The 27,106-nt window shown below is 33.9% G+C and overlaps 4 protein-coding genes across 4 annotated transcripts in view; 2 read left to right on the forward strand and 2 right to left on the reverse strand.

Annotated features, from left to right (window-relative positions):
• The window catches only part of LOC125826298 (uncharacterized), a 445,897-nt gene that overhangs the window by 179,861 nt on the left and 238,930 nt on the right, over positions 1-27,106 (reverse strand). The window lies entirely within an intron of this gene.
• On the forward strand, positions 1,064-4,366 carry LOC125826545 (60S ribosomal protein L10a-1-like). Its single transcript, XM_049505932.1, has 5 exons — positions 1,064-1,191; positions 2,377-2,596; positions 3,126-3,291; positions 3,778-3,983; positions 4,082-4,366. Exons 1-5 carry the CDS (start codon positions 1,187-1,189, stop codon positions 4,133-4,135), a joined length of 651 nt encoding a protein of 216 aa, XP_049361889.1. The 5' UTR covers positions 1,064-1,186; the 3' UTR covers positions 4,136-4,366.
• Positions 6,343-8,184, forward strand: LOC125828613 (uncharacterized). Its single transcript, XM_049507968.1, has one exon. It carries the CDS (start codon positions 6,343-6,345, stop codon positions 8,182-8,184), a length of 1,842 nt encoding a protein of 613 aa, XP_049363925.1.
• On the reverse strand, positions 13,194-14,540 carry LOC125827413 (CEN-like protein 1). The gene is made up of 4 exons (XM_049506760.1): positions 14,314-14,540; positions 13,801-13,862; positions 13,509-13,549; positions 13,194-13,414 (listed from the first exon to the last, which is right to left on the reverse strand). The coding sequence occupies exons 1-4, from the start codon at positions 14,515-14,517 to the stop codon at positions 13,194-13,196; spliced, it is 528 nt and encodes a 175-aa protein (XP_049362717.1). The 5' UTR covers positions 14,518-14,540.

The following is a 27,106-nucleotide window of genomic DNA, read 5'->3' on the forward strand; positions in this document are numbered from 1 at the left end:
TTTCTTTTTACAAAAGTCTTAAATGAACTTTATGAATAATCTAGGGAAAATGAAAATAGCGACGAAAAGAAAATAGCAGACAAAGAGAAGATAAAAGGCGAAATAGAAAACCCTACAAACTAGGGAATTTCTTTTATGGACTTGATAACTTTTGGATCGAGTTTTTTTGTATATATATAAGATAAATTACTTAAGTACACACCATTATTTATTAGTTATTTGGGATATTAGCCTTTTATTCATTTATTATTTATAAAACGAACCCTGGATCCATAAATTTACTTTTAATTTTTTTTAATAAATAATTTATACAAATACCTAACATGAATATTATATTAAATTTACACAATTATATACATATTGCATACATAATTGTATCTCTGGTATATAACTTTGTATATTCGACCTCCTATATTTTTCTCTAAATTTGAATAGTCAATCATGAATCACCGATATACAATGTAGATGATAAAACTGTCTTTAAAGTAAGAACATTAGGAGACCTATCTAATATATACTTTCTTGGTCTACCTCTCTTCTTCTCAACATGGATTTCTTTAATTATGAAATCAACATGCCTACATGTTAAATTCCACGGATCATTGTGTATCAATTTTTTTTCACTTTTAGTTTGATAAATACTTTAAATTTTTAAATATTGCTTTTATCATTTTTAGAAAAAAAAAAGATTCTGTGTTGAAATCAAGTGAAACTTCGATGGTGTTTATGAGAGATTTTGATAGTGTATCAAAATTGATGAAAACACAACTTTATTATTTGAACTGTGGAACAACCTGAAGAAAATTAAAAAAAATAATCGCCTATTTTTGAATAAGAAGATCACATGATATCCACTATGACTCTCATTTGTATACATCTTGTAACATGAATCTTGTTATATTTGGTAAACTACAAAATCCTGTTACTATAGGTAAATATGAGTCTAACTTTGTATAAAATATTTAAAAAATCTCAATATTGTTATATTTTTTTTAATTAATTTAAAACATGAGTTGAGGTCTCATTTAAAAAAATGTACAAATATACTTTCTTAACAAAGCCCATGTATCTTCTAGCAAGACCCAATAAGCCCATTGAGAACTTTGCTTTAACCCTCAACTTCTTTGCCACCCCTCCGCCGCTCACTCAATTTGCAGACAGAAGTCTTCCCATTCTGCTTTGAGCCATGAGGTACCTACACAAAGCTACAATCTTTTTTGCTTTTTCTTCTATTTTACGCTGTATAGTTCTTGTTTTTTGCACAATTTGAGTATGTTTTGATTCTTTATCTTTTTGCTGGAGTTGTTGGACAGTATTTTGATAGGCACATATTCATTCATTTTTTTCTTTCATTAGGGATATGGGTCTTTTCTTTTTTTTTCAAAAATGGGATCTGGGTTAGTAAGATAATTGTTGATTGAATATTTATTGACTTGATAATGAAACTAGAGATGGATAGGTTGAGCACCACGAGGTCTCAGGTTAATACTCACACCGGTTGCTGATGGGAGGTGACATGTATCGTGTGGAATTAGTCGAGGTGGGCGCAAATGGGTCCTGACATTATGATTATAAAATAAAAAATGAAACTAGAGTTGTATAATTTCTCCTTTTGTAGGATGTGTTATTTTACTTTTTTTATTTTGTATGTATAATTGGCATTTGTTGATGTGGGGTTATCTTGAATGTGCAAATGAATGTAATGCAAGCGGAAGAAACTGATTTGTGAAGTTGAAACATATAGAAAGTCGAGTAAAATTTACTGCTTTCGCAAGGTTTCAAATATTGCAAGTTATGTGTAGAATTTGAACATTTTAATTTCATTTTGATAAGGTTGGTATGGTCAGTGCTAGTTTAGTGTAGGGAGAAGGATGAGATTTAGAGAATCAGTAGTTTAGAGAAACCTGAATTTTTTTTTTGAAGGATGGATTGCTTAGTGTTGAAATCAATTTGGCCTCAATAACGCCGAATTGTTGAGTCTTGAAACAAATAGAACAAAGAGGAAAAGGGACACAATTGACTCATAGGTAGTAGGTTCGAGGGTGGCGCTTACCGTGTCTCAGGAAGGAGAAAAGCAGGGGCAGAGCTAGTATCCCGATTATGGGTAGTTTTGATGCATACCTTGTATATGTTAAATATAATCACTTATTATGTGTAAATAATTTATCAAGAACCCACTAAATTTCTTTTCTTAAAATTTAAAACTCATAAATTCAAAATCCTAGTTTGGGTTGAGGTATAGTTGATTGAGTTGTAGAGTTAAGATCATATTTATTTCTGTGCCTTTAGCATGACATATTGGATAAGTACGTTATTAAGTTTGTTATTTGGGTTAATTACCTTCATTAATCTAGTTTGATGTTGATTCTGCTACAGTAAGCTTCAGAGTGATGCCTTAAGAGAAGCCATCACTGTGATTAAGAATGATTCAAGTGAGAAGAAAAGGAAGTTCACTGAAACCATTGAGCTTCAGATTGGGTTGAAAAACTATGATCCTCAAAAGGACAAGCGTTTCAGTGGTTCAGTTAAGTTGCCACACATTCCTCGCCCTAAGATGAAGATTTGCATGCTTGGAGATGCTCAGCATGTGGGAGAGGTAATCCGCCCGTACTTGTCACATGAATTATTATTGAGCTGCATTTTTCCTGTATTCCTTGTCTTTTACATTTGGGAAGCTACCGCCTCACATTTACACAAGCATCCCTTCGAGATTACTGTTAAGTTTTAGGAGATGGATCCTTAGATAATACTAACATTGATCCAATTATCTTCTTACAAGATTTAGTGTGTTAATAAGATGATAACATTTATTATCAAAGAACTCATGAAATATTTCTTGTCAGTTTGTAGCTTTGATTGCACATGTCTTGGTGACTTTGGAGGTTTGATTTTTAGACATATAACACGAGTTCCTTGTATAATGTATATTAGATAGTGCAATTTCATTTTTTTGACTGGCAGTTTCGTAGCTTTGAGGTAGCAGCAATTTTTATATGGAGTGGACCTGCTTAGTCCTAGTAACTATTTGAAATTTTGTGGTTGCTAATGTACCTAAAGGCTAAAGCTACTGCTATAGATGATTTTGTGCAAAGTGTGATCAAAGCTTTATTGCATTTGTTTTCCAGGCAGAAAAGATTGGTTTGGAGTACATGGACGTGGAAGGCCTGAAGAAGCTTAACAAAAACAAAAAGTTGGTTAAGAAGCTCGCGAAGAAGTACCATGCTTTCTTGGCATCAGAAGCTGTTATCAAGCAGATCCCCCGTCTCTTGGGGCCTGGCTTGAACAAGGCAGGCAAGTGCAATAGACTATTTTGATGTTTTAACTAGCTGTAGAGCTGGTTTAGTGTATGTCTAATGTCTTTGGTTTATAGTTGTACATATTGGTAGTCGTAGCTGATTTTCATAGAGAACTACTTCTGTTAACTCATTGTCCTGACTTGTAAGTGCATATGTAAGGATGAACAGATCACCTTGTCCAACAGTCTTACCGGCCACACTTACTAGCCAGACATTGATTGATTTAATTTCACCTCTTTAATTCACCGGATTTTCCCAATTAGCATTTTCCAGCAATTAATGTAGTATCCAACCAGTCACAGTTTTGTGAGAAAAGTAGGCACTTTTTCTTTTTGTTGTTTGGGTCTCACTAAGCATCATGCCTCGACTAACAATTGCAGCAGTGTAATATAGAGATCATAAATGCCCATCTCACTTAAAAGTGGTTCATTTATATCGTTTTTTGCCCTCTCTTAACCAATTTCATTATCTTTAAATGCAGGTAAGTTTCCTACTCTTGTTTCCCACCAGGAGTCACTTGAGTCTAAGGTTAACGAGACCAAGGCCACTATCAAATTCCAGTTGAAGAAGGTTCTTTGCATGGGAGTTGCCGTAGGTAATATGGATATGGAGGAGAAACAAATCTTCCAAAACGTGCAAATGAGTGTCAACTTTCTAGTGTCCTTGCTAAAGAAGAATTGGCAAAATGTGAGTTTACTTAACATCCTATTATTACTTCGTCTATCCACAAGCATTTACCTTTAGTTCTTCGAGTACTAATGTTTCTTTGTTGTTAATGCTCACAGGTGAGATGCTTGTTCTTGAAGAGTACCATGGGAAAGACTCAACGCATCTTTTAAGAATATTGTATTACAATCTTGGCAGTTTCAGGCATTTTGACTTGTACGCGTTATAGATACTATTGGATTTTGTTGTTTAGTTGTGCTCCTGGATACTGAGTTGAAAACTTGATATCAGTTTTGTTTTGATTTTACTTTTATTTTCTCCTTTCCAACACCGCTATTTCTGTTGATTTTCTTGAATACTGTCAACTTTCATATCTAAAGGAACACTCAAATTTTGTGGTTTAACTGCTATTAAACCTTTTTGCTTTTCAACTTTGTTGAATGTGGTGTTGCTTAAGGTAAAGTCTGTGTATACTATCTCTCAGGTCTCACTTTTGGAATATGTTGGGTATGTTGTTGTATTAGCAAGAATTGATGTGTGAAGATTACATAAGTAGTGTAATATTTGACTTTTCATTTAGTAAGTCATTGAAACTTTTAACAATATAATGAATTGTTTTTCTAAAGCAACTCAATCCTTTTAATGTTTTCTATTACAAAAGATCACTACAAAAAGTCTTGATGAGAGCAAAATTCAATTGAACCAGTTGAATCTCAATTTCTTTCTATTGTTGTAATTTTCTTAGAACTCCTTGCTACTTTTGGTAAAAACTTCATGAAAGAAACCACTTTTAGAACTGCCAAAATTCTTCTTGATTTTTAAGAGTTCTTTAGAAAAATGCTTATTTGAAAATAAATAAACTTTTTGAATCTATTATATTAAATTAAAGATGTCAAATTTTAGATTTTAGAGTGAAGTATCACAAATACATTTATTTTTATTTTTCTTTTTTACTTTTATAGGTCTGTGAGTTTCTTACCTGAACTATCACCAAATGTTTATCGAAACACACCTGAACCATTAATTATTTACTTTTCCTACATGAAATTTCAGGTCCAAAACTCAAACAATTGATAGTTCAAGTGTATTTTATAAAACTCAGACAACTGATAGTTCAAGTGTGTTTTGTGATAGTTTAGGTAGGAAACTCACACACCTGATAGTTCATGTATAAAATTCCAAAAAAAATAGGATACTTTAGATGGGTTTTGATTGTTAACTCCTAGGAGTCGTTTGGCGTGAGGTAATAAGGTATAATAATTCTAAAATAAAATGCAGAATTATTTTATCCTGCATTTGGATAGAGGTATTAAGTAATCATTGGATTATTTATTCCACCATTTATACTATAGTGATGTGATAAGTTATCCCACATATCTTGAGATAATTAAACCGAAGATTGTTCCCAACCAAACAATCCCTTACACCTTGTTTGGATGGTTGTTACTGTTGTATTGTATTGTTAGTTTAAATACAATGTTTGTTTTGATTGTTACTTAAATTCCACTGAACGACCGATTTGGTGTGATCGCGTCGTTACCTTAATATTTTTTTTCTCATTTTATCTTTATTTATTAATTAATAATTGTATTTCATCTTTTACCCTACTTTTTCATAGTATCTCTACCCGTATCCTACTTTCTTGTAGGTATATCATCCAAATCATAGATATGTGACATTATGTAACGACTGAGAACGATTCAACCTATTCAAACATTATATTCATTAAAATAATGCAATACAATACAACACAATACAATATAATACGATACATTATGAAACAATACGTAACAACTGTCCAAACAAAGTGTTAATCTTATGGCCTTATTATTGTACGTAGAAAATTAAAATTAAAGAGTTGTTAATAAATAAAAGGAACATTCTATTAAAATGGATTAAAAAGGAAAATAAAACAAACAAAATAAAATATCAATTAACCAAATATTCTAGTGACACGGATTGTTTATTCTCCCCCAAATTTCCAGCTAACCGACTTTAAACTTCTATATAAAAAACAAATACTTGGCCTCCAAGGATTATTTTCTTTTCTTATTAAAAAAAAAAAAAACAAATACTTGGTCTTCAAGTAATTTTCCCTCTATTGGCTATAAATCCAATTCCACACCTCCAATCCTTCCACCCCAGCTACCTTCGGTATTCATATTAGAGTCTGATAGCCCATCCCTCCACTCCAATTGTAATTTCTTGTTTGATTGTTCATTCATTTTCGGCATTCATATTAGAGTCTAACTTCCCCATTCCTTCCACTCCAACTACAATTTCTTTTTTGATTTTCCATTCGTTTTTTATATTCATATTAGAGTCTGACAGTCCCCATCGGTCGGTTGGTGATTACTCCAATTACAGTATAATTTCCATAATGGCTTCTCTGGTTGGCCCTCCAGAAATCCATGGCAAACAAAAATCACTACCAGTTTCCACCATCACCACCACTACCACCAACAATCCATTCATAGATCTAATGGTAGCAAATTTCAACTCAACACAAGTCCAAAACCCTTCAAATATGGGCTACACTGAAAACATGTCTGCAACTTATCTTTCTACTACCAATCCTTGTTTAGATTTCTTCTTCCATGTTGTTAATGATACTCCTCCCAAATCACTCATCCAGTACTTACACCGCGCTTGGGATCATAATCCCCTAACAGCATTGAAACTGATCTGCAATTTGCGCGGTGTTCGTGGCACTGGAAAATCTGATAAAGAAAGTTATTACACTGCTGCATTGTGGCTTCATCAGTTTCATCCTAAAACCCTAGCTTGTAATTTGGAATCTCTAGTTAATTTCGGGTATTTCAAGGATTTGCCTGAGATACTGTATAGGTTACTCGAAGGACCTGATGTGAGAAAAAGGGCGAAAAAGGAAAAGAGTAGTAGAAAAATGAAGAGAGTAAAAGCGGAGAACAGAGATTGGAGACCATTTGGATTTGGAGGAGGACTAAATGCGAGTATTGATAAAGGGGTGAAGAAAATTGAAATGGCGAAAAAGGCTTTTGATAGATACAGAGTTGATCCGGATTATAAATTCTTTCATGATCGCGTATCTGATTTATTCGCGAATTGTTTGAAGTTGGATCTTGACTTGTTACGTGCTGAGAAATTGACGGAGATTAGTCTTGCTGCTAAATGGTGTCCATCTTTAGATTCGTCTTTTGATAAGAGAACACTTTTATGTGAAACTATAGCTAAGAAGGTGTTTCCAAGAGAATTGTGTCCTGAATACGAAGGGATTGAAGATGCACATTACGCGTATAGAGTGAGGGATCGATTGAGGAAGCAAGTTCTCGTTCCTTTACGTGCAGCATTGGAGTTGCCAGAGGTTTATATAGGGAGAAAAGATTGGGGTTCGATACCTTACAATAGAGTAGCATCAGTTGCTATGAAAATATACAAAGAAAAATTCATGAAATATGATGAGGACAGATTTAAAGAGTATCTTGAGAAAGTGAAACAGGGGAAGGCTAAGATTGCTGCTGGTGCATTGCTGCCTCATCAGATAATCGGAGCACTAAACGACACAGATGATGGAGGTCAAGTTGCTGAATTGCAATGGAAGAGAATAGTAGATGACTTGTCGAAAAAGGGGAAGTTGAAAAATTGTCTTGCTATTTGTGATGTATCTGGTAGTATGACGGGTACTCCAATGGAGGTGTCCGTGGCATTAGGAGTCCTTGTTTCGGAGCTGAGTGTAGAGCCATGGAAAGGCAAGCTTATAACGTTCAGTAACAATCCGACCCTTCAAATAGTCGAAGGGGAGAATTTGATTTCCAAAGTTGAGTTTGTGAGAAAAATGGAATGGGGAATGAATACTGATTTTCAAAAGGTGTTTGATTTAATACTAAAAGTGGCTGTTGATGGGAGTTTAAAAGAGGATGAAATGATCAAGAAAGTGTTTGTATTCAGTGACATGGAATTTGATCAAGCCTCGACGAATCCATGGGAAACGGATTATGAGACGATTGTTAGGAAATTTAAGATGAATGGTTACGAAAATTGTGTACCTGAGATTGTGTTTTGGAATTTGAGAAACTCAAGAGCTACACCTGTGAAAGCAAACCAGAAAGGAGTTGGACTTGTGAGTGGTTTTTCGAAGAATTTGCTTACGTTGTTCATGGAAGAAAGGGATTTTAGTCCTGAAGATATAATGGAAGCAGCAATTTCTGGTGAAGAATATCAAAAGCTAGTTGTGATTGATTGATCAATGAAAAATTTGTGATTAAATTGGACATTTTGTTGATGTTTTTGTGACATTGTTGACAATAGTACTTGAAATGATTATAACTTTTTGTGTTTCCTCCATTTCATTGTCAAATATATGGCCTACTTGTTATAACTTGTGAACAAAATAAAGTTAGTCAATCCGATAAGACTTGTGAATAATTTAACAAGACTTTGTTGACTTGTATGTTTTTCAACTCAAATGGTTAAATTTATAATATTTAAACGTAACTAAAATTCATAATATCTATAACAAGTACTAAAAGATGTTTTAGGGATGTCTAGAGCCCTAATTTTCAACTAATTAAGTGGTATTCAGACTTCAAAGCAATTAGAAAAGACTATGTCGCCTTTTAACTTAGTCAAAATGATCATATGTATGACGATGGATACTTATTCTTAATGGTTACCCTGTTCAAGTGTCAATAATCAATTCATTACGTATTGTCTAAAAGATATCAGTATCTTAAAGAGAGACACTGAGTCTACTAAAATAATTTGCGCAATAGATTTTGTAATTAGTCTGTTAACTCTTTCAATTGAGTTGGTGCTATTCTTTTAAACAAAGTGCCACATCAATAAACCGTTAATTATAAAATTTTAATCCGTTCTCCAACCGTTTATTCGATAACCCAATACCAATAAGTCAATTTGTGATTGACTTATCGATTATAATTCGGTTTTGAACACCCCTACTAAAGACTTTAACGACTTTCAATATAATATTAACTCAATTGTAATTAAATATATTTGCGACAATAAATACTGCCAAAAAATTTATCACTACTAAATATCTCTTTTGATGTATTGACTTTGAAGCACCATAGCTCCACCACTTGCATAGTGCCATGTTTACTAACGTTTCTTGTTAAATTTTGAAGTAAAATAATTCGTGAAATGCAGTGTAAGTAAGCCAAGATTTTTTTTATTAATATATGGATATTGAAAATGATACATGTATTATTAAACTAGAAATTATTTTCAAGTTTCAACCAATACATTAAACTAGAAAAACCCTTTGAAAAGGTTAACATGAAAGACAAAGTAATAAATAAATACGACAAATAAATGGATAGCGCGCCGCCAGGTGCAACCTAATTGGCAGAGTATGCACCGACTATGATACTAGTCTTTTTGTTATTAAATACCGTGACACCACTTACAAAATTTTTTTGTGTTGAAATGGTCCCTTGTTATTGATGCATACTCTCCGCAGAGGCGGCTCAACGTAATTGGGGGTCTAAAGCGAAATTTCAATTGAGGCCTAACAAATTTCATACATATTTATTTAAAATTTATTTTTCTAACTATTTAGATGGAAATTATTACTTAATTTTTTTTTTATAGATGATTTTTTCGAGTACTTTTTTTTTAATTTAAAATTATTAATTTTAGGTAAGATTTTATCAATTCAACATTGAAAAATATCATTTTATTGAAGCAATCATTATATGAATTGTTAACACAATTCAATAAGTAATAAGTTGACAAACTTTAAGCAAAAAAGAGTTTTAAAAAATAAATAATGTGATTGTTTGCAAAGAAATATAATAAGACAAAATAACGTTTTCTCGATTTCTTCTATTTGAATGGGGTTGAGAAGAATAAATTATATATATATATACACACACTTTTTATTATAAATAATTAATTTTTTTAATAAAAAATAACGCATAATTTGTTCTACACAAAAAATTGAGGCCTTCCAAAATTGAGGGCCTAAGGCATATGCCTTAATTTTTATAAGGCAGAGCCGCCCCTGCTCTCCGCCTTCATCATATTAAAATGCTAAAGTATATTTTTACATGATAATTACTATCTATTCGATGATAACTAATTATCAAATAATCATTTTTAAAGCACATTCACAATCAAAAGTGAGAGAACGGTACATGAAAGATTTGTTAATAACTAATGTAAGTAGTATGCATATTGTTTATAGAGTTTAATATTATTTGATTGACAAGTACTTATAGGAATATCTTTGATCATGGGCAGTGGCGTAGCCACATATAGCTCAGGGTAGTCAGTTAGACAGTATTCATTGAAAAATTATACAATGTATATAGAATTTTCTTTTTCATTTTTTATGTATATAAAAAATTATACGAAGTGTTTAAGTCAAAAAATAATTTTACACGTATATATTAAATCTTGGACACCTTTAACAATATTTCTGACTTAGCCATTGGTCATGAGATTATACACTGACGATATATAATGGATAAAAGCATCAGAAGATGCAAGTGCGAAGGAAAATAAGCCAAAACTATTATTTTCGCTAATTATTCGCGGACTTTCATTTTATTATAGGCCCCAATTAATTTACTGGTCTACAAATTGAATCTAGTTTGGATTGGTACTCTAGTAACATCCGCACCTTCTTATAATTGTTCTTTTCATTGGTTGTCGTAGGGGTGTACATGGCCGGGTTAGTTCGGGTTTTTTAAATATCAAACAAAATTATTTATGTCGGATTTTTAAATTTATAAACCAAACCAAACCAATAAAACTCGGATTTTTCAACCTCGGTTTTTTTTTGGGTTTTTCGGGTTGTTTCGGGTTTTTCCGGTAAAGTATTCATACAAACATATAATTTACTTGTACTTCAAATATTTCTTTAGTCCTACCAAAATACAACTATCTAAGATGTTTCTTAAAAATATAACACAATATGATATGATTAATGACACTAAAATATCCAACAAAAATAATAATAATGAAATCGCGTAAAACAAATATTGCAAATTAACAAGTCATAATGAAAATGATCATAATTTAAAAGTATTAAATAATGCTAAAATTAAGTTTAATAAGTATTAGTTACATGACTAAATATTAAAGAAAATTAAAATTAGATTATGTATTTTAATTGTCTAAACCAATGTAAAACTAAAGAACAAATATTCAATATTATTGTCATTCTTAGTGGTGAATTGATTTTATTTTTGCATTAATATTAATTTGATTTTGATTTAAGCTTTATTATAATTACCAACATATGTGGACTATAATCTTTATTGGCCCATTCATAATTTTAAGTTTCAAACTTGAAATAATATATTAAAAGATAAAAACTATGGAAAAGTATAAGAAATATTTAAAAATTATATCAAAGTAAACATTTTTATGTATAAAATAAAATTTTAAAATTATATATATAAATTCGGGTTGGTTTGGTCTCGGGTTGGTTTTTTTAAGTTAAAACCAAACCAACCCAAATATAGTCGGTTTTTTTTTCCAAAACCAAACCAAGTCAAACCAAATCACTAGTCGAGTTTTTTTTCCGGGTTGACTCGATTTGCGGTTTGGTTCAGTTTTGTACACCCCTACGTTGTCGTTATTATTCAAATGTCTAATTAATTGATTCGTCCCCCAATCTTATGTTGATACTTATTCAGACAAATATTGCATTAAACTATGTCGATTCTTTCTATTTAAGTAAAATAATTTCACAAATTATTAGTTTTCTCATGTTTTTAAGATAGTAGAGGAAGATTATGAGTTTGAGATTGAGTACGAGTAATGACGAGATTAGAGGATGTATCTTTTCATTATTATTATTATTATTATCTATGTCTACATCAACTTCATGTTCTTCCTTTATAGCGTAAGTTTTTGGGGTCTTCAAATAATTCATATCATGTACACCTACACCTATGTCTCTTATTTTACTAGATGGTATTGGAGACATACAAAATAAAATCTAGTACTTATACTATCTTTATCAAAATCAAATTTTTTTTTCTTATTACTATTTATCTTTGGGACACAAATTTTTAATATTTTTACTTACTTTCCTTATTTTATCCATTATGAAAATTAAATTAATAAAATTATAAGTACAAAATTAATATAATTAGATATTTAAGAATTAATATACTAAATAAAAGTAAACAAATATATCAAATTTTTGGAGATAAAAGAATAATTTAATATTCGTAAATTGATGAATTGAACACTTGAAAGTTGAAAACTTTTACCTGATGTTATTAATTGCAAAAATAATAAGAAATTGCTAGAAAATTAAGACTTTAAAAGACAAATTAAGAGAAAATAAGGAGATTGTTGTAAGAAATATGATGAAATGTCCGAAATATATTTGTAGGTTAAAACATAATTTTTAAACATGGGGGTTAATTTTTTTTTTATATTAGTTTGGGATATTTTGAGTCCAATATATCAGATTTTTTCGTTGGTCTAGCCACTATTTTTTTTTTTTTTTTTGGCAAAAATAGTCCCATTGGCCCAACGATTGAATCTTATTTTTTTAACCGGGTGCACCGATCGATGGGCCTATGATCCAAACCCCACCTAATTCATGAACTAGATATCGGAATTCAAACAAGTCTATTTTTGATTGTAAATTTTTCATATATTTTATAAATATTCTGGATTGTCAATTTTGCGATTTATAGTACTTTTTTACATAGTTTCCACACACACATACATATATATATATATATATATATATAGATTTCATTTCAAAAAAATTAAAAAATTCATACGCAAATTTTTAATCAAATTTAAATTATTTGACTCTCAAAAATTGAAATATGTCACATAAATTGAAATAAAGGGAATATAAGAGTTTAGTTTTGACTCTCCGTAAATTAATTCGTGAATTGCGATATAAGTAATTCAAGAACTATTAATATAGGTACTGAAAATCATACATGTATTATAAAAATTTAAATTTTATAATAATACATCAAACTAGTCTATCCTATAAATTATATAATAGGACAAAGTACTCCCCTTTATTTGAATACCCACCTACGACTTTGATTGTTATTATACCTGGTTTGCTCCTGTTTGACTTCAGTTACCATATGAAAATGGAGATCGTCCAACATTATGTTCCAGCACTGCCCCTGAATCAACATGATCCATGATCACAAGTCAGGAGTAACATTACTTACGAAAAATTCTGCGTATATTATTATACATACTTCTATTTTTATTTGTTGATGTAGATGGATTGTTGGTTCATCTTCTTCTAGCAGCAGTTTCTCTTTGGGCATTAAAGTAGACAGCAGCAACAGGGGAACCGAATTCATTTTCTGCTGCAAATTTTCGAGTGTTGAAATGATCTCTTGTTACTGGTGGTTTCACTGTTTGTCTTCCTCTATTTTGCCTATATAATACGAACACGTATCGATGAATCCCGATCACTGGTTTTGGACTATCGTAGCTCACTATCTCTTTTCCTGTATGAATTTGATGTATTACTACGTGTAGTCTTGAAGATATAATTAAGTAAATAAAATGATAACGAAATAGTCAACTTAATTTGGTTATTACCAAAAGAAGCATCAGTTGAACCAGGAATATCTGTCACAATCCTGCAAAAGCAAAACCAAATTTAAAGCCCATGCAAATTGTACATTAATTAATTACTAGATGGTGTTATCATATTGATAATGCAAAAAGAAATTGCAATTTATAATATTTTCCTTATAGATTTTGAATATTAAAATTTTTAGCTTAAAATATCGAATTATTATAATATAATGTAACTTTAAAAATTAGTCAAATTAACTTCTAAAAAAAACGTAACATGACAATTGAAAAGAAACCGGGAGAAATTAATTACCAGTGGAGGTGTTCCCTTAAGTAAGGATCACTAGGACCTGGAACATCTGGATCAGTCATGATCTTTTCCAAACAAAAGAAAGACAACAACATAGTAGTTAGAAATTTACAATTAAGAGATTTTTTTTTAAAAAAAAATAGATAATCTGAAAATGAGACAGAGTATGGTAATACGAATCAATGAGAAATTTATGTTATAAAATATGATATATATATATATATATATATTTTTTTTTTTTTTTAACTCAACTCACTGAAATAACACATGATGAAAAATAGATTTTCGTTGAAATATAATACTGAAAAGCTTCCTAATATATTTCGTGTGAAAATACTTTACTCACAAATTCGATCAAAATATTTGTTGGAATTGTCACTGAATAATTTCAATGAGAAATTTCATTGGGAAAATAGTACTAGTGGATATTAAATTTAAGAAAGTAATAAAATTTTTCAAAACTTACTTAAAAAAAAAAAAGTATGACAAGCAAATTGAAACTGAGAAAATACATACGAGTGTATAAGCAGATCTCATGTCTTCACCACCAATCTCCACACGAGGCTTGGAAACAATGATAGGAGGCATGAGTTCATGACCATTAAACACCTGTTTGCTTCCATTATATATCACATTCATTTTCACACTTGGATTGAAACTATCAACTACTTCTCCAATCACTCTTGCAACAATAAGTGGTTCAATATCTCTACAAGACATATTGATCCTTCCTTTTTTTTGGTCACTTAACTAATTATTGTGTGGTTTCTAGTATAAGCTATGCAATAGAGAGAAATATGGTAGTTGGTTTGAAGAATGTTACTTGCAAGGAGGACTTTATATAGGACATTAATTTGAGGTCGGGTGGCTACAAGGAAGCATGTTCATCTAAACTTAGTATTTTTTTTTTATGTGAAATATAAATGATTAAATAAATTGATAATCTTTTAACTTTGTCAATGAATATCTTTTAGACATTTGAACTACGGTATTGAGTATCTGAGCATATGTTTAGGGATGACAATGAGGCGGTGTGGGGCGGGGTGGGGCGAGTTGAGCTTAACCCACAAAATTTTTAACCCGCCCTGCATATTAACCTTTTTCATTTTCAACCCGTCTCACCCCACCCCACATAGATCCGCTCCGCATGAACCCGCCCCACATAATTTTTATAATATTTTTTTTTTCTAGTTAAGTTTGATACTAAAATTAAAATTCATACAAATAAATTATTTTTTCATTAAGTTGTATTAATTCAATAGGATAGTGACTTAAAAAATTATTTTTAAGAGGTCAATTAGGAAACATGTAAGAAATTGAATTATTTTATTATTGAACTATTTTCATTTACTATCTTGATCATTTTAGTAGCTTTAAAGAAATTAATTTAAATTACCTTTGAACCCACATAAAATCACATATACTCGCAACCTACCCCGCCCCACATTAATTTTTTTTTAAAAACCCACTTCAACCCACCCTGCCCCACCCTGCATAGCCTTAAATCCACTCCACCCCACATCCGCCCCGCCCCATTGTCATCCTACACATGTTAATTTGTTCATATTAGACACTTTCAATTCAAATTGTATAAAAATCTTTTGAACGTGCCTATTAATTAGTTAAGTTAACTACATAAAATATGTCACCTCCTTTACACTATACACATTAACCTCAACTGAAACGGACCTGAAATTTTACTCCTTTTATATATATATATATACACGCGTTTAAAGATTGGTGGGGGGGACAATTAAAAGTGTCACAAATCGAAAGGTTGTTTACATGTGGAAAAATTCGAATGTTCTCTAATAACAAATAAATTTCCAATATTGGCAAATTCATGGCGGAAAGAGAAACCACTAGAGACGGTAGAGAGTGGGACAACTTTATTTATTTTCTATTGGTTTGATAACTGACGGAAGTATTGATAACACCCTTAAAGTTGATAAGTATCTAACTATTGAGAGAGAGAAAGAATCGATTAACATGAAAGCTTGAATTGAGGATGATTTAATTATGCAGATAATAATTTTAAAAAATATGCATATATGATGATATCTTCAATAATACATGGTATAAAATATTAAAAATGGTAATATATGAAATCATTTAAAAATAAAGATAAGGTTAGTATATATGATAGTGATATATGCCTAATAAAGTAGTTTATCCTTGATGTAGTATGTGTGGACCCAAGTGAACCATAATTTCTCCTTTTGTTGGTTCAAAGCTTATAACAACTTGTAGACTTAAGTTTTCACCAAATTAGCTTTGACGCCAGAAGCATTACAGAAAAAGGTAAAACTTGTCCCTAAGTAGTTGAATAGCTACTTAGAGAACCATAATACCTCTAGTGAATATGTGTTTCCTAGTTTCTATCATCTGGGTGGTAATTGAATTTTAGCTTCTTCTTCAATGTGTCTAAACATCTATTCATATATTCCATAAGTAGCAAAAAAATATTGGCTTGAAGTCCCTAAAAGTCTCAAGGTGAGAAGTTTTAGGGATTGGGATTTTTTTTAAATGTTTGTATGAAATTCAGTAATTTGACATACATGTGTTATACTCTTATACTTTTATGTTTCAACTTAAGTGACACTATTTTTTAGTCTTTCCTAAGAAGAATAACATCTTTCTATAATTAGAAACAATTCAACTTTAAAGTTTTCTTCTATACTTAATAAAATGATTTATAGTCACACAAATATTTAAGGTTAGTTTTAGACCATAAATTTCAAAAGTCTTCCCTTTGTCTTACACATCTTGTGAAGTCAAATAATGTCACATGAATTAAAACATATAGAGTATTATTTATGAGTTATGACCTTAATGCCATCATACAACTTCTTATTCCTTTAGTCCATTTTTAAAAACATAGTTTAACGACTCTTGGGTGGGTCAGGGGCTGAACAACACCCACAATTCCTATAGTCCATTGGCTTATTAGAATGAGGAATACTACTTTTTGAATTTGAAAACAATATTTTAGACAAAAGGGAACTCAACTTTTGAGTTTTGAGGTTCTTGTGTTGTGTAGAAATGAGAAATGGAAAATTAATCTTATCATGGAGGCAAAAGTACAATTTTTATGCAAATTCTTGGCCCATTAATGGGGTATTGTTGTAAAATTGTGGATGCCATGTGGAGTTAGCATGGTAGAAATGTTTCACTCATGCCAAAGTGTGTTTAACTTGGCAAGCCACACTTTGCCACATGCCCTTGGCCTATAAATAGGAATCGAATTTATATAACAAAACACACAGCAATTTCACTGTCTCTTTGTTTATGTTCAAATACACTCTCTATTGTTCTTCCTTTTTTCTTTAGTTTTGTTAAGTCAAATATTTTATAACACGTTATCATCACAAAGTCTCTTATAAGGTATGTTTCGGTGATATAACTATTTTTATTTTCATATTCTAAGCACAAGTATACATTAGAATATTTTCAGTTTATATGTTCTCTAAATAATATAAGATGGTAGTAAATTTTATTATTAATGGAAATAAAATTTCTTATTAAAGAATACTACGTATGATATTCTTAACTTTCAATGGTTAAAAGTTTATTATTTTAATCTAATTTGACTATTTTTATGATAGTTTTTCATCATGTCAAATTGTCAAAATTGGAGTTCGTGGCACTTGATATTTCTGGCAAAAATTATTTATCATGGGTACTTGATGCTGAAATTCACCTAGACGCTAAAGGTCTTGGTACCACCATTACTGAAGGTAATGCAACATCTCATCAGGACAAAGCGAAGGCTATGATTTTTTTTCTTCATCATTTGGATGAAGGATTAAAGACTGAATATTTGACAGTGAAAGATCCACTGCTAAATGGTGTCCATCTTTAGATTCCTCTTTCAATAAGAGGACACTTTTATGTGAAACAATAGCTAAGAAGCTGTTTTTGTCACGCCTCGAGTCTACACCCTAGGCGGGACTGGCACTTGAGAACCATTGCTGGCCCCAAGCGAACCCTTGGCCTGGCTTACTTAACTCAGTGGAAGACTGTAAGCATGGTTACAATGATCAAATGAACTTACTCAAATAGCTTTATAATATAACTTAGAATGTTAAAAGAATTAAACATTCAACTTGGCCAAAATGACAACCCAAGTCTTAACATAAGATAAAATGAGAAGACTAAAGAACTAATAACTGACTGTCTATGAAGCCTCTAAAACAACTGAGATGGATGTTGGGACAAACCCCACAACATCCTAATGAACTAAACGAGAAAGCAAATAAAAGAGTCCTCCGAATGCAAGGAGGCTCACCACAGACTCCGAGTGCTCAAGCTGGATCAACGAGGCACTTGATGCTGATCCTGGTTAATTACCTACGTTTGCATCAGAAGACGATGCAGGCCAGCTAGCATCAGAACATTGAATGTACGAGTATGCGAATTGGAATGCTAACCACAACTTAGGCTTGAAAGGAATCTGAAAGAAATACTTACCTTGGCTCTTCTCAACTCATGAACACTTAACTCAAAATAAAGTAATGAAATACATGCAATATATGAAAAGCTTTGTAAAATAGTAAAAGCAACTTAGTTTGTTAAAGAAATGCAATAACAAACCCAACTTTACTCATATAATAAAGTAATATAGTTTCTTTAGGAGATTCTCTAACCGATAACCACCATTATGAGCCTAAGTGGTGATACATCGTCTTGTCCACGCTGCCAGAACTGTCCTATACTTTGCCGTCATATAGAACACTTAACTTAGTGGATCCACTAGCTTAACTTATGTGATCATCTAAAAAGTATGACCCATTAATACCCATGATGCTACATGGTTTATGGAGACTTGAGTTAATATAAACTTGCATCCCCATATTAGTGCTCAATACTACTCCCAAAAATATACTTAGCTCATATGTTTTTAAAAAAACTTCTTTCTTTGGTTTGAGATAATTACTCAAAACTTAGCTTAAAAGTTCACTTGGAATCGATGTTCCCTTTTCTTGCTCAAATGTGAAAACATTTATAAACTCTTTGGGGAATACTTAGTTCCCTTATAGATTTTTGAGAAATGAACTCAACTCTTTACTCTTTACGTAACTTGAAATTTAAGTCTTAAAACAAAGTTAAAACGTTTGTTAAAGACTTTTGAAAACTTTAAAAACTTTGCTTGACTTGCTTCTTAACTTCTAGACTTGACTCTTAACTTCTTGACTTTGATCCTAACTTTCCTTGAATTGAATTATGGATTCAAGGTTCATGATCTCATGTTTATGAATGATGTCATGATGTTTAGATGTACCTTGGAGTGTTGGAATCAACTTAGAAATATAGGTACATTGCTAGGGAACAAGTACTAAAAGGTGGGGAACGAATGGGGAGAACTGGCGTTCCTGGCGCTCTGAGAGGCGTGGGGCGCCAACCCTCAAACTTCAGAGAACATGTTGGGGCACTCTGGCTGGCGCATCGCCCCAAGGGGTAAATGTCAGAGACCCGCTGGCGCGACTCCCCACCCCTTTCCCTAGGTGTTTGACGACTTTTCTTGCTCGTTTTTCACCTTTAAACCCTCTAAACATCAATGGTTCTTTCCCCATACACTTAGAATCATTAATACCCTCAATATACAATGGATTCAACTCGAAATTACACCTAGAAACATGAATCAAATCATCAAGAAACTTCAACAACACAACCCACAAGAATTCAACGAAACTTTCAACAATGTTCATCAATAACTCAATTTCTAAACTTTCAAAGACTTAAATTCGCTGAATTAAATCATGTTTGGTGCATGTGTGAACTAACCCAACACTATGTAGTCTCACATACCTTGTAGGGATCACCCCCGACAAAATCCACACGCAAAGCTCGAACGTGGCGATTCTTGATTTCTCTTTCTCTTTCTCCTCTTTTCTCTTTTCTCCAAGCCCTAGCGTGAAATCTAACTTTTCTAAACTGACCAAAAATCTTGTTTTACCCCAATTAACTCCTAAAAACGATTAGAATAATTAGGTAAGGAAAAGACTAATTTACCCTTCCAAAACCCAGATTAGACTTTCCTTAATCCAACAGCCCAACTTCCAAAAGGCATAACTTACTCATACGAATTCGGAATCGCGCAAACTTGGCGGCGTTGGAAAGACCATTCTAAGAGATTTCCAACCATATCTGGAACTACACCTAACTCATCTTGAGCTAGGAGTTATGGTCGTTTGAAGTTGACCAAAAACTCACTTTAACTTACTTAAAATTTTTAGATTTCCTTATACTTTCCAAAAATGACTATTTCCAGATTTTAAATTTCTTTCTAGTTCTTTCTAGTTGCGAGAAGTTACAATATCTCCCCCTTGGGAACATTCGTCCTCGAATGAGATTATTCTTACTAGGTTTAGGGTGTAACATCAAACTCAAACACCCAACAAGCATATGCAAACAAACAACATGCTCATTCAAAATTTAGAGAGCACTAAGAAGAAAATTAGTACCTTGATCTGCACTTTCTTTGGATTCAAAAAGATGTGGATATATCTTCTTCATGTCCTCTTCAACTTCCTAAGTAGGTTCTTCAACAAATTGGTTCCTCCAAAGGACCTTGACTGATACTACCTCTTTTGTTCTCAACTTGCGAACTTGGCGATCTAGAATCTGGACAGGGATCTCCTCATAGGATAAGCTATCCTTGATTCCAATATTTTCAGTTGGTATGATCAATGAAGGATCGCCCATGCACTTCTTCAACATGGAGATGTGAAATATCGGATGAACCGCTGCTAATTCCTGTGGTAGCTCCAACTGATAAGCTACATTGCCAATCCTCTTGGCTATGCGATAAGGTCCAATATAACGGGGACTAAGCTTCCTCTTCTTACCAAACCTCATAACACCTTTCATGGGTGAAACTTTCAAATATAGCCAATCATCTACTTCGAACTCTAATGCCCTTCTCCTAACATCAGTGTAGGATTTTTGACGACTCTGTGCCGTTTTCAACCTTGCTTTAATCACTTTCACCTTCTCCTTATCTTGGTGAAGTAAATCTGGTCCTATCAACCCTGCTTTACCAACTTCAAACCACCCAATAGGAGATCTGCATCTTCTCTCATAAAGAGCTTCATAAAGAGCCATTTGGATGCTAGAGTGGTAACTGTTGTTATAAGCAAACTCAATAAGAGGTAGGTGATCATCTCAATTTCCCTTGAAATCAAACACACAAGCCCTCAACATATCCTCTAAGGTCTGAATAGTGTGCTCTGCTTGCCCATCAGTCTGAGGGTGAAAAGCAGTACTCAAGTTCACCTTTGAACCCAAACCCTTTTGAAAAGATTTCCAGAACTGTGCAGTAAATTGTGCACCCGTATATGAAATAATGGAGACCGAAACCCCATATCTGAAATAATGGAGACCGGAACCCCATATCTGAAATAATGGAGACTGGAACCCCTTGAAGTCTAACCACCTCTTGAATATAAAGCTTAACATAATCTTCTGCTGAGTAGGTAGTCTTTACTGGCAAAAAGTGGGCTGATTTTGTCATTCTATCGACAATCACCCAAATAGAATCATGCTGCCTACTAGACCTTGGTAACCTTGTGATGAAGTCCATATTAATCATCTCTCACTTCCATTCCAGAAGTTCTATATTCTGAGCCAACCCACCGGGCCTTTGGTGCTCTACTTTAACTTGTTGGCAATTTTGACACTTAGCAACAAATTCTGCAATGCCCTTCTTCATACTATTCCACCAATAAACTTCTTTCAAATCACGATACATCTTGGTGGAACCCGTATGAATGGAATATCTGGAGCTATGAGTTTCTTCCATGATCCTCTCTTGGTGTCCATCCACCATTGGTACACACAATTTACCTTGATATCTCAGTACGCCATCTCCCCTTTGTTCAAAAGCTAATACTTTTTGCTTATGAACATTTGCCTTCAATTCAAGCAAAATAGGGTCTTGGTCTTGCTTGCCTTTTACTTCTGACACTAATGATGATTCAACCCCATTCATCGCCACTACTCCTCCTTCTGTGGAATCCATAAGTCTGACTCCCAGGCATGCAAGTCTATGCATATCTTTTGCTAACTCTCTCTTTTCTTCCTCAACATGGGCGGTACTACCCATAGACAACCTGCTTAAGGCATCAACAACAACATTAGCCTTACCTGGGTGGTAAAGAATACTCATGTCATAGTTCTTGAGTCACTCTAACCACCTTCTCTGTCTGAGATTGAGCTCTTTCTGAGTGAACACATATTGAAGGCCCTTGTGATCAGTGAACACATCCACATGAATACCATACAAATAATGGTGCCATATCTTCAAAGTGAAAACTACACCAGCCAACTCTAGATCATGAGTTGGATAATTCTTCTCATGAAATTTTAACTGTCTGGAGGCATAAGCTATAACTTTGCCATGCTGCATTAAGACACAACCCAGACCAACTCTAGATGCATCACAATACACCACAAAGCCTTGAGTACCTTCTGGTAAGGTCAAAACTAGGGTAGTAGTCAACCTCTTTTTCAATTCCTGGAAGCTTTTCACACAAGCTTCAGACCATTGAAATTGCACTGTCTTCTGAGTCAACTTGGTCAAAGGAGACGAAATAGACGAGAGCCCCTCTACAAACCTTTTATAATAGCCAGCTAAACCCAAGAAACTCTTAATATCAGTTGGAGATGTGGGTCTAGGCCAATTCTGCACTGCCTCAATTTTCTGAGTATCAACTTTAATTCCATCACCAGAAACTATGTGGCCCAAGAATGGCACAGACTCAAGCCAAAACTCACACTTAGAGAATTTGGCATACAACTCCTTATCTTTCAAAGTTTGAAGAACTATTCTAAGATGGCTAGCATGATCCTCTTCATTCCTTGAATAGATTAGTATGTCATCAATGAAGACGATAAAAAACATATCTAAATAAGGTTTGAAGACTCTATTCATAAGGTCCATGAATGTTGCTGGTGCATTAGTTAGACCGAACGACATGACCAAAAACTTATAATGACCATAACGGGTCCTAAATGCTGTCTTTGGAATGTCACATTCCCTTACTTTCAACTGATGGTAACCTGATCTGAGGTCAATTTTCAAGAAACAGGAAGCACCCTGAAGCTGATCAAAAAGATCATCAATCCTCGAAAGAGGATACTTATTCTTGATGGTAACCTTGTTCAACAGGCGGTAGTCTATACACATCCTAAGGGAACCATCTTTCTTTCTCACAACTAAGACCAGAGCGCCCCAAGGTTAGACACTTGGTCAAATGAAACCCTTATCTAGGAGATTTTTCAACTGCTCTTTTAACTCTTTCAACTCTGCTGGTGCCATTCTATATGGCGGAATAGAGATTGGACGAGTATCTGGAATGATGTCTATACTGAAGTCTATTTCTCTCTCAGGAGGGACTTTGGGTAGGTCATCAGGAAAGACTTCTGGAAACTCTTTTACTATAGGAACTGACTGAATGAGAGGTACTTCAACACTTGAGTCATTAACTCGGACTAAGTGATAGATACAACCCTTTGAAACTAACTTTCTCGCCTTAAGGTACGAAATGAAACGACCCATAGGCACTGCTAAACTACTACTCCACTCTATGAGTGGCTCATTAGGAATCTAAAACTTGACTACTCAAGTTCTATAATCTATTGATGCATCACAGGCATGAAGCCAGTCCATACTTAGAATGACATCTAAATCTACCATGTCTAACTCAACTAGATCAGCCATGGTGTCTTTATGATTGATGGAAATGACACAATCACGATAAACTCGCTCAGTTAGAATAGACTCACCAACAGGTGTAGAAACATAAAAGGGTTCACAAAGTTTCTCAGGAAGAACATCAAACTTATTTGCAACATAAGGGGTTACAAAAGATAAACTTACTCCTGGGTCTAGCAAAGCATAAACAACAAAAGCAAAGACTTTGATCATACCAGTAACAACATCTGGAGAGTTCTGTTGCTCTTGGTGACTCGTGATCGCATATAGGCGGTTTGTTCCTCTGCCCATACCTGAAGTAGCTCATCTAGTTGTAGCTCTGTCTGGGGGAGCAATTGATGAAGATTGGGCCATATTGCCCTGATTTCCACTACCTTGCCTGTTCTTTGGGCACTCTTTCAAGAAGTGACCCTCTTGTCCACACTTGAAGCAACTTGTCTGGCCCTCACGACACTTACTTGGGTGGGTTCTACCATACTTAGCACATGTAGGAGCCCAGTTACCTCCTTGTGCCACACTACCCTGAGACTGTGCGGGTCTAGCTCTGAAGTTCTGCGAATTCTGGCCATTATACTCACCTTTGTTTCTGGGTATAGGTGCACTAGCAGATGATGGAGCAAGTGCCTTTTGTTTTTGCTGAAAGGACTAACGGTTCACATTACCTTTTTGCTGCCCAAACTCATTCACTGTCTTAGCTTTCTTATTTTTGAACTCTTCCCTGTCCCTTAGCTTCTCTTCCTTAACCTGCTACACATAAACCATCAACCTTGATATGTCCAGTCCCCAATAAGCATTATAGCCCTACCTTCCTTACTTGACAGACGAGACAACCCAACAACAAACAAGCTCATTCTACTCTTCATGTCCGCAACCATCTCCGGAGCATAATAGGATAGTTGGGTGAAATTCAACCCATGCTCATGAACACTTAGAGAATCCTGCTTAACTGTGAGGAACTCACATACCTTGGCCTCTTTCAATTCCCGGGGAAAGAAACTACCCAAGAAAGCTTCCTCAAAACAATCCCAACTCGCAAGAGGTGCATCCTCAGCTCTACCCCCTTTCCACTGGTTGAACCAAGTCCTAGCAACATTCTGCAATTGATATGCAACTAGTTTAACTCGCTCAGTAACTGCCACATGCATAACATCAAATACCTTTTTCAGTTTCTCAATAAAACTCTATGGATCCTTAGTAGTGCTCGAACCAGTGAAGCTTGAAGGATTCTTCCTCAAGAACTCACGAATCCTTGAAGTGTATGCCACTTTTTGTCGAGCTCCTCCTTGCTGCCCAACCTGGCTAGTCACTGTTTGACTCACCATCCTAATTGCTTCTTTGAACTCAACATTAGTGACTTCCCCTTGAGGTTGCACTTCAGGTGCATTTGGTAACTCTTGCTCCTCAATATTACGCCTAGCAGGATGATCTCTGACAGCTTTTCGTGGAGGCATGATTATTTGAAAACACACGCAAACATGAATTAGAAGGAAACTTTTTAGAGATAAAACTCTAACGCACAAAATGAGTATGAAAGAAAAGAGGAATTTCCTAAATGTTGCAGCCTCTTAATTATAGATGTGACGCTTTTCACACAGATAAATAAGACTCTACAGACACAACTTCATAGACTCCTTAGGACTCTTGAACTCTAGGCTCTGATACCAAGTTTGTCACGCCCCGAGTCTACACCCTAGGCGGGACTGACACTCGAGAACTATTGCTGGCCCCAAGTGAACGCTTGGCCTGACTTACTTAACTCAGCGGAAGACTCTAAGCATGATTACAATGATCAAATGAACTTACTCAAATAGTTTCATAATATAACTTAGAATGTTAAAAGAATTAAACATTCAACTTGGCCAAAATGGCAACCCAAGATAAAATGAGAAGACTAAAGAACTAATAACTGACTGTGTATGAAGCCTCTAAAACAACTGAGATGGATGGACAAACCCTACAACATCCTAATGAACTATACTAGAAAACAAATAAAGGAGTCCTTCGAATGCAAGGAGGCTCACCACAAACTCTGAGTGCTCAAGCTGGATCAATGAGGCGCTGGATGCTGATCCTGGTTACCTACGTCTGCATCATAAGGCGATGCAGGCCAACTGGCATCAGTACATTGAATGTACGAGTATGCGAGTTGGAATGCTAAAAACAACTTAGGATTGAAAGGAATCTGAAAGAAATACTTACCATGACTCTTCTCAACTCATGAATACTTAACTCAAAATAAAGCAATGAAATACATACAATATATGAAAAGCTTTGTAAAATAGTAAAAACAACTTAGTTCGTTAAAGAAATGCAATAACAAACCTAACTTTACTCATATAATAAAGTAATATAGTTTATGTGGCAGATTCTCTAACCGATAACCACCACTATGAGCCTAAGTGGTGATACATCGTCTTGCCCACGCTGCCAGAACTGTCTGATACTATGCCGTCATATAGAACGCTTAACTTAGTGGATCCACTAGCTTAACTTATGTGATCATCTAAAAAGTATGACCCATTAATACCCATGATGGCTATATGGTTTATGGAGACTTGAGTTAATATAAACTCGCATCCCCATATCAGTGCTCAATACTACTTCCAAAAATATACTTAGCTCATATGTTTTTAAAACAACTTCTTTCTTTGGTTTGAGATAATTACTCAAAACTTAGCTTAAAAGTTCACTTGGAATCGATGTTCCCTTTTCTTGCTCAAATGTGAAAACATTTATAAATTCTTTAGGGAATACTTAGTTCCCTTATAGCTTTTTGAGAAATGAACTCAACTCTTTACTCTTTGCTTAACTTGAAACTTAAGTCTTAAGACAAAGTTAAAACGTTTGTTAATGACTTTTGAAAACTTTAAAAACTTTGCTTGACTTGCTTTTTAACTTCTAGACTTGATTCTTAATTTCTTGACTTTGATTCTAACTTTATTTGAATTGGATTATGGATTGAAGGTTCATGATCTCATGTTTATGAATGATGTCATGATGTTTAGACGTACCTTAGAGTGTTGGAATCAACTTAGAAACATAGGTACATTGCTAGGGAACAAGTACTAAAAGGTGGGGAACGAATGGGGAGAACTGGCGTCCCTGGCGCTCTGAAAGGCGTGGGGCGCCATCCCTCAAACTTCAGTGAATATGTTGGGGCGCTCTGGTTGGTGCATCGCCCCAAGGGGTAAATATCAGAGACCCTTGGGGCGCGCTGGCTGGCGCGATTCCCCACCCCTTTCCCCAAGTGTTTTACGACTTTTCTTCCTCGTTTTACACCTCTAAACCCTCCAAACTTCAATGGTTCTTTCCCCCAAACACTTAGAATCATTAATTCCCTCAATATACAATAGATTCAACTCAAAATTACACCCGTAAACATGAATCAAATCATCAAGAAACTTCAATAACACAACCCACAAGAATTCAACAAAACTTTCAACAATGTTCATCAATAACTCAATTTCTAAACTTTCAAAGACTTAAATTCGCTGAATTAAATCATGTTTGGTGCGTGGGTGAACTAACCCTACACTATGTAGTCTTACATACCTTTTAGGGATCACCCCCGACGAAATCCACACGCAAAGCTCG

This window comes from Solanum verrucosum, unplaced genomic scaffold, assembly GCF_900185275.1.
Source record: "Solanum verrucosum unplaced genomic scaffold, falcon-dt-bn FXZP01001106.1, whole genome shotgun sequence".
Taxonomy (NCBI): Eukaryota; Viridiplantae; Streptophyta; class Magnoliopsida; order Solanales; family Solanaceae; genus Solanum; species Solanum verrucosum.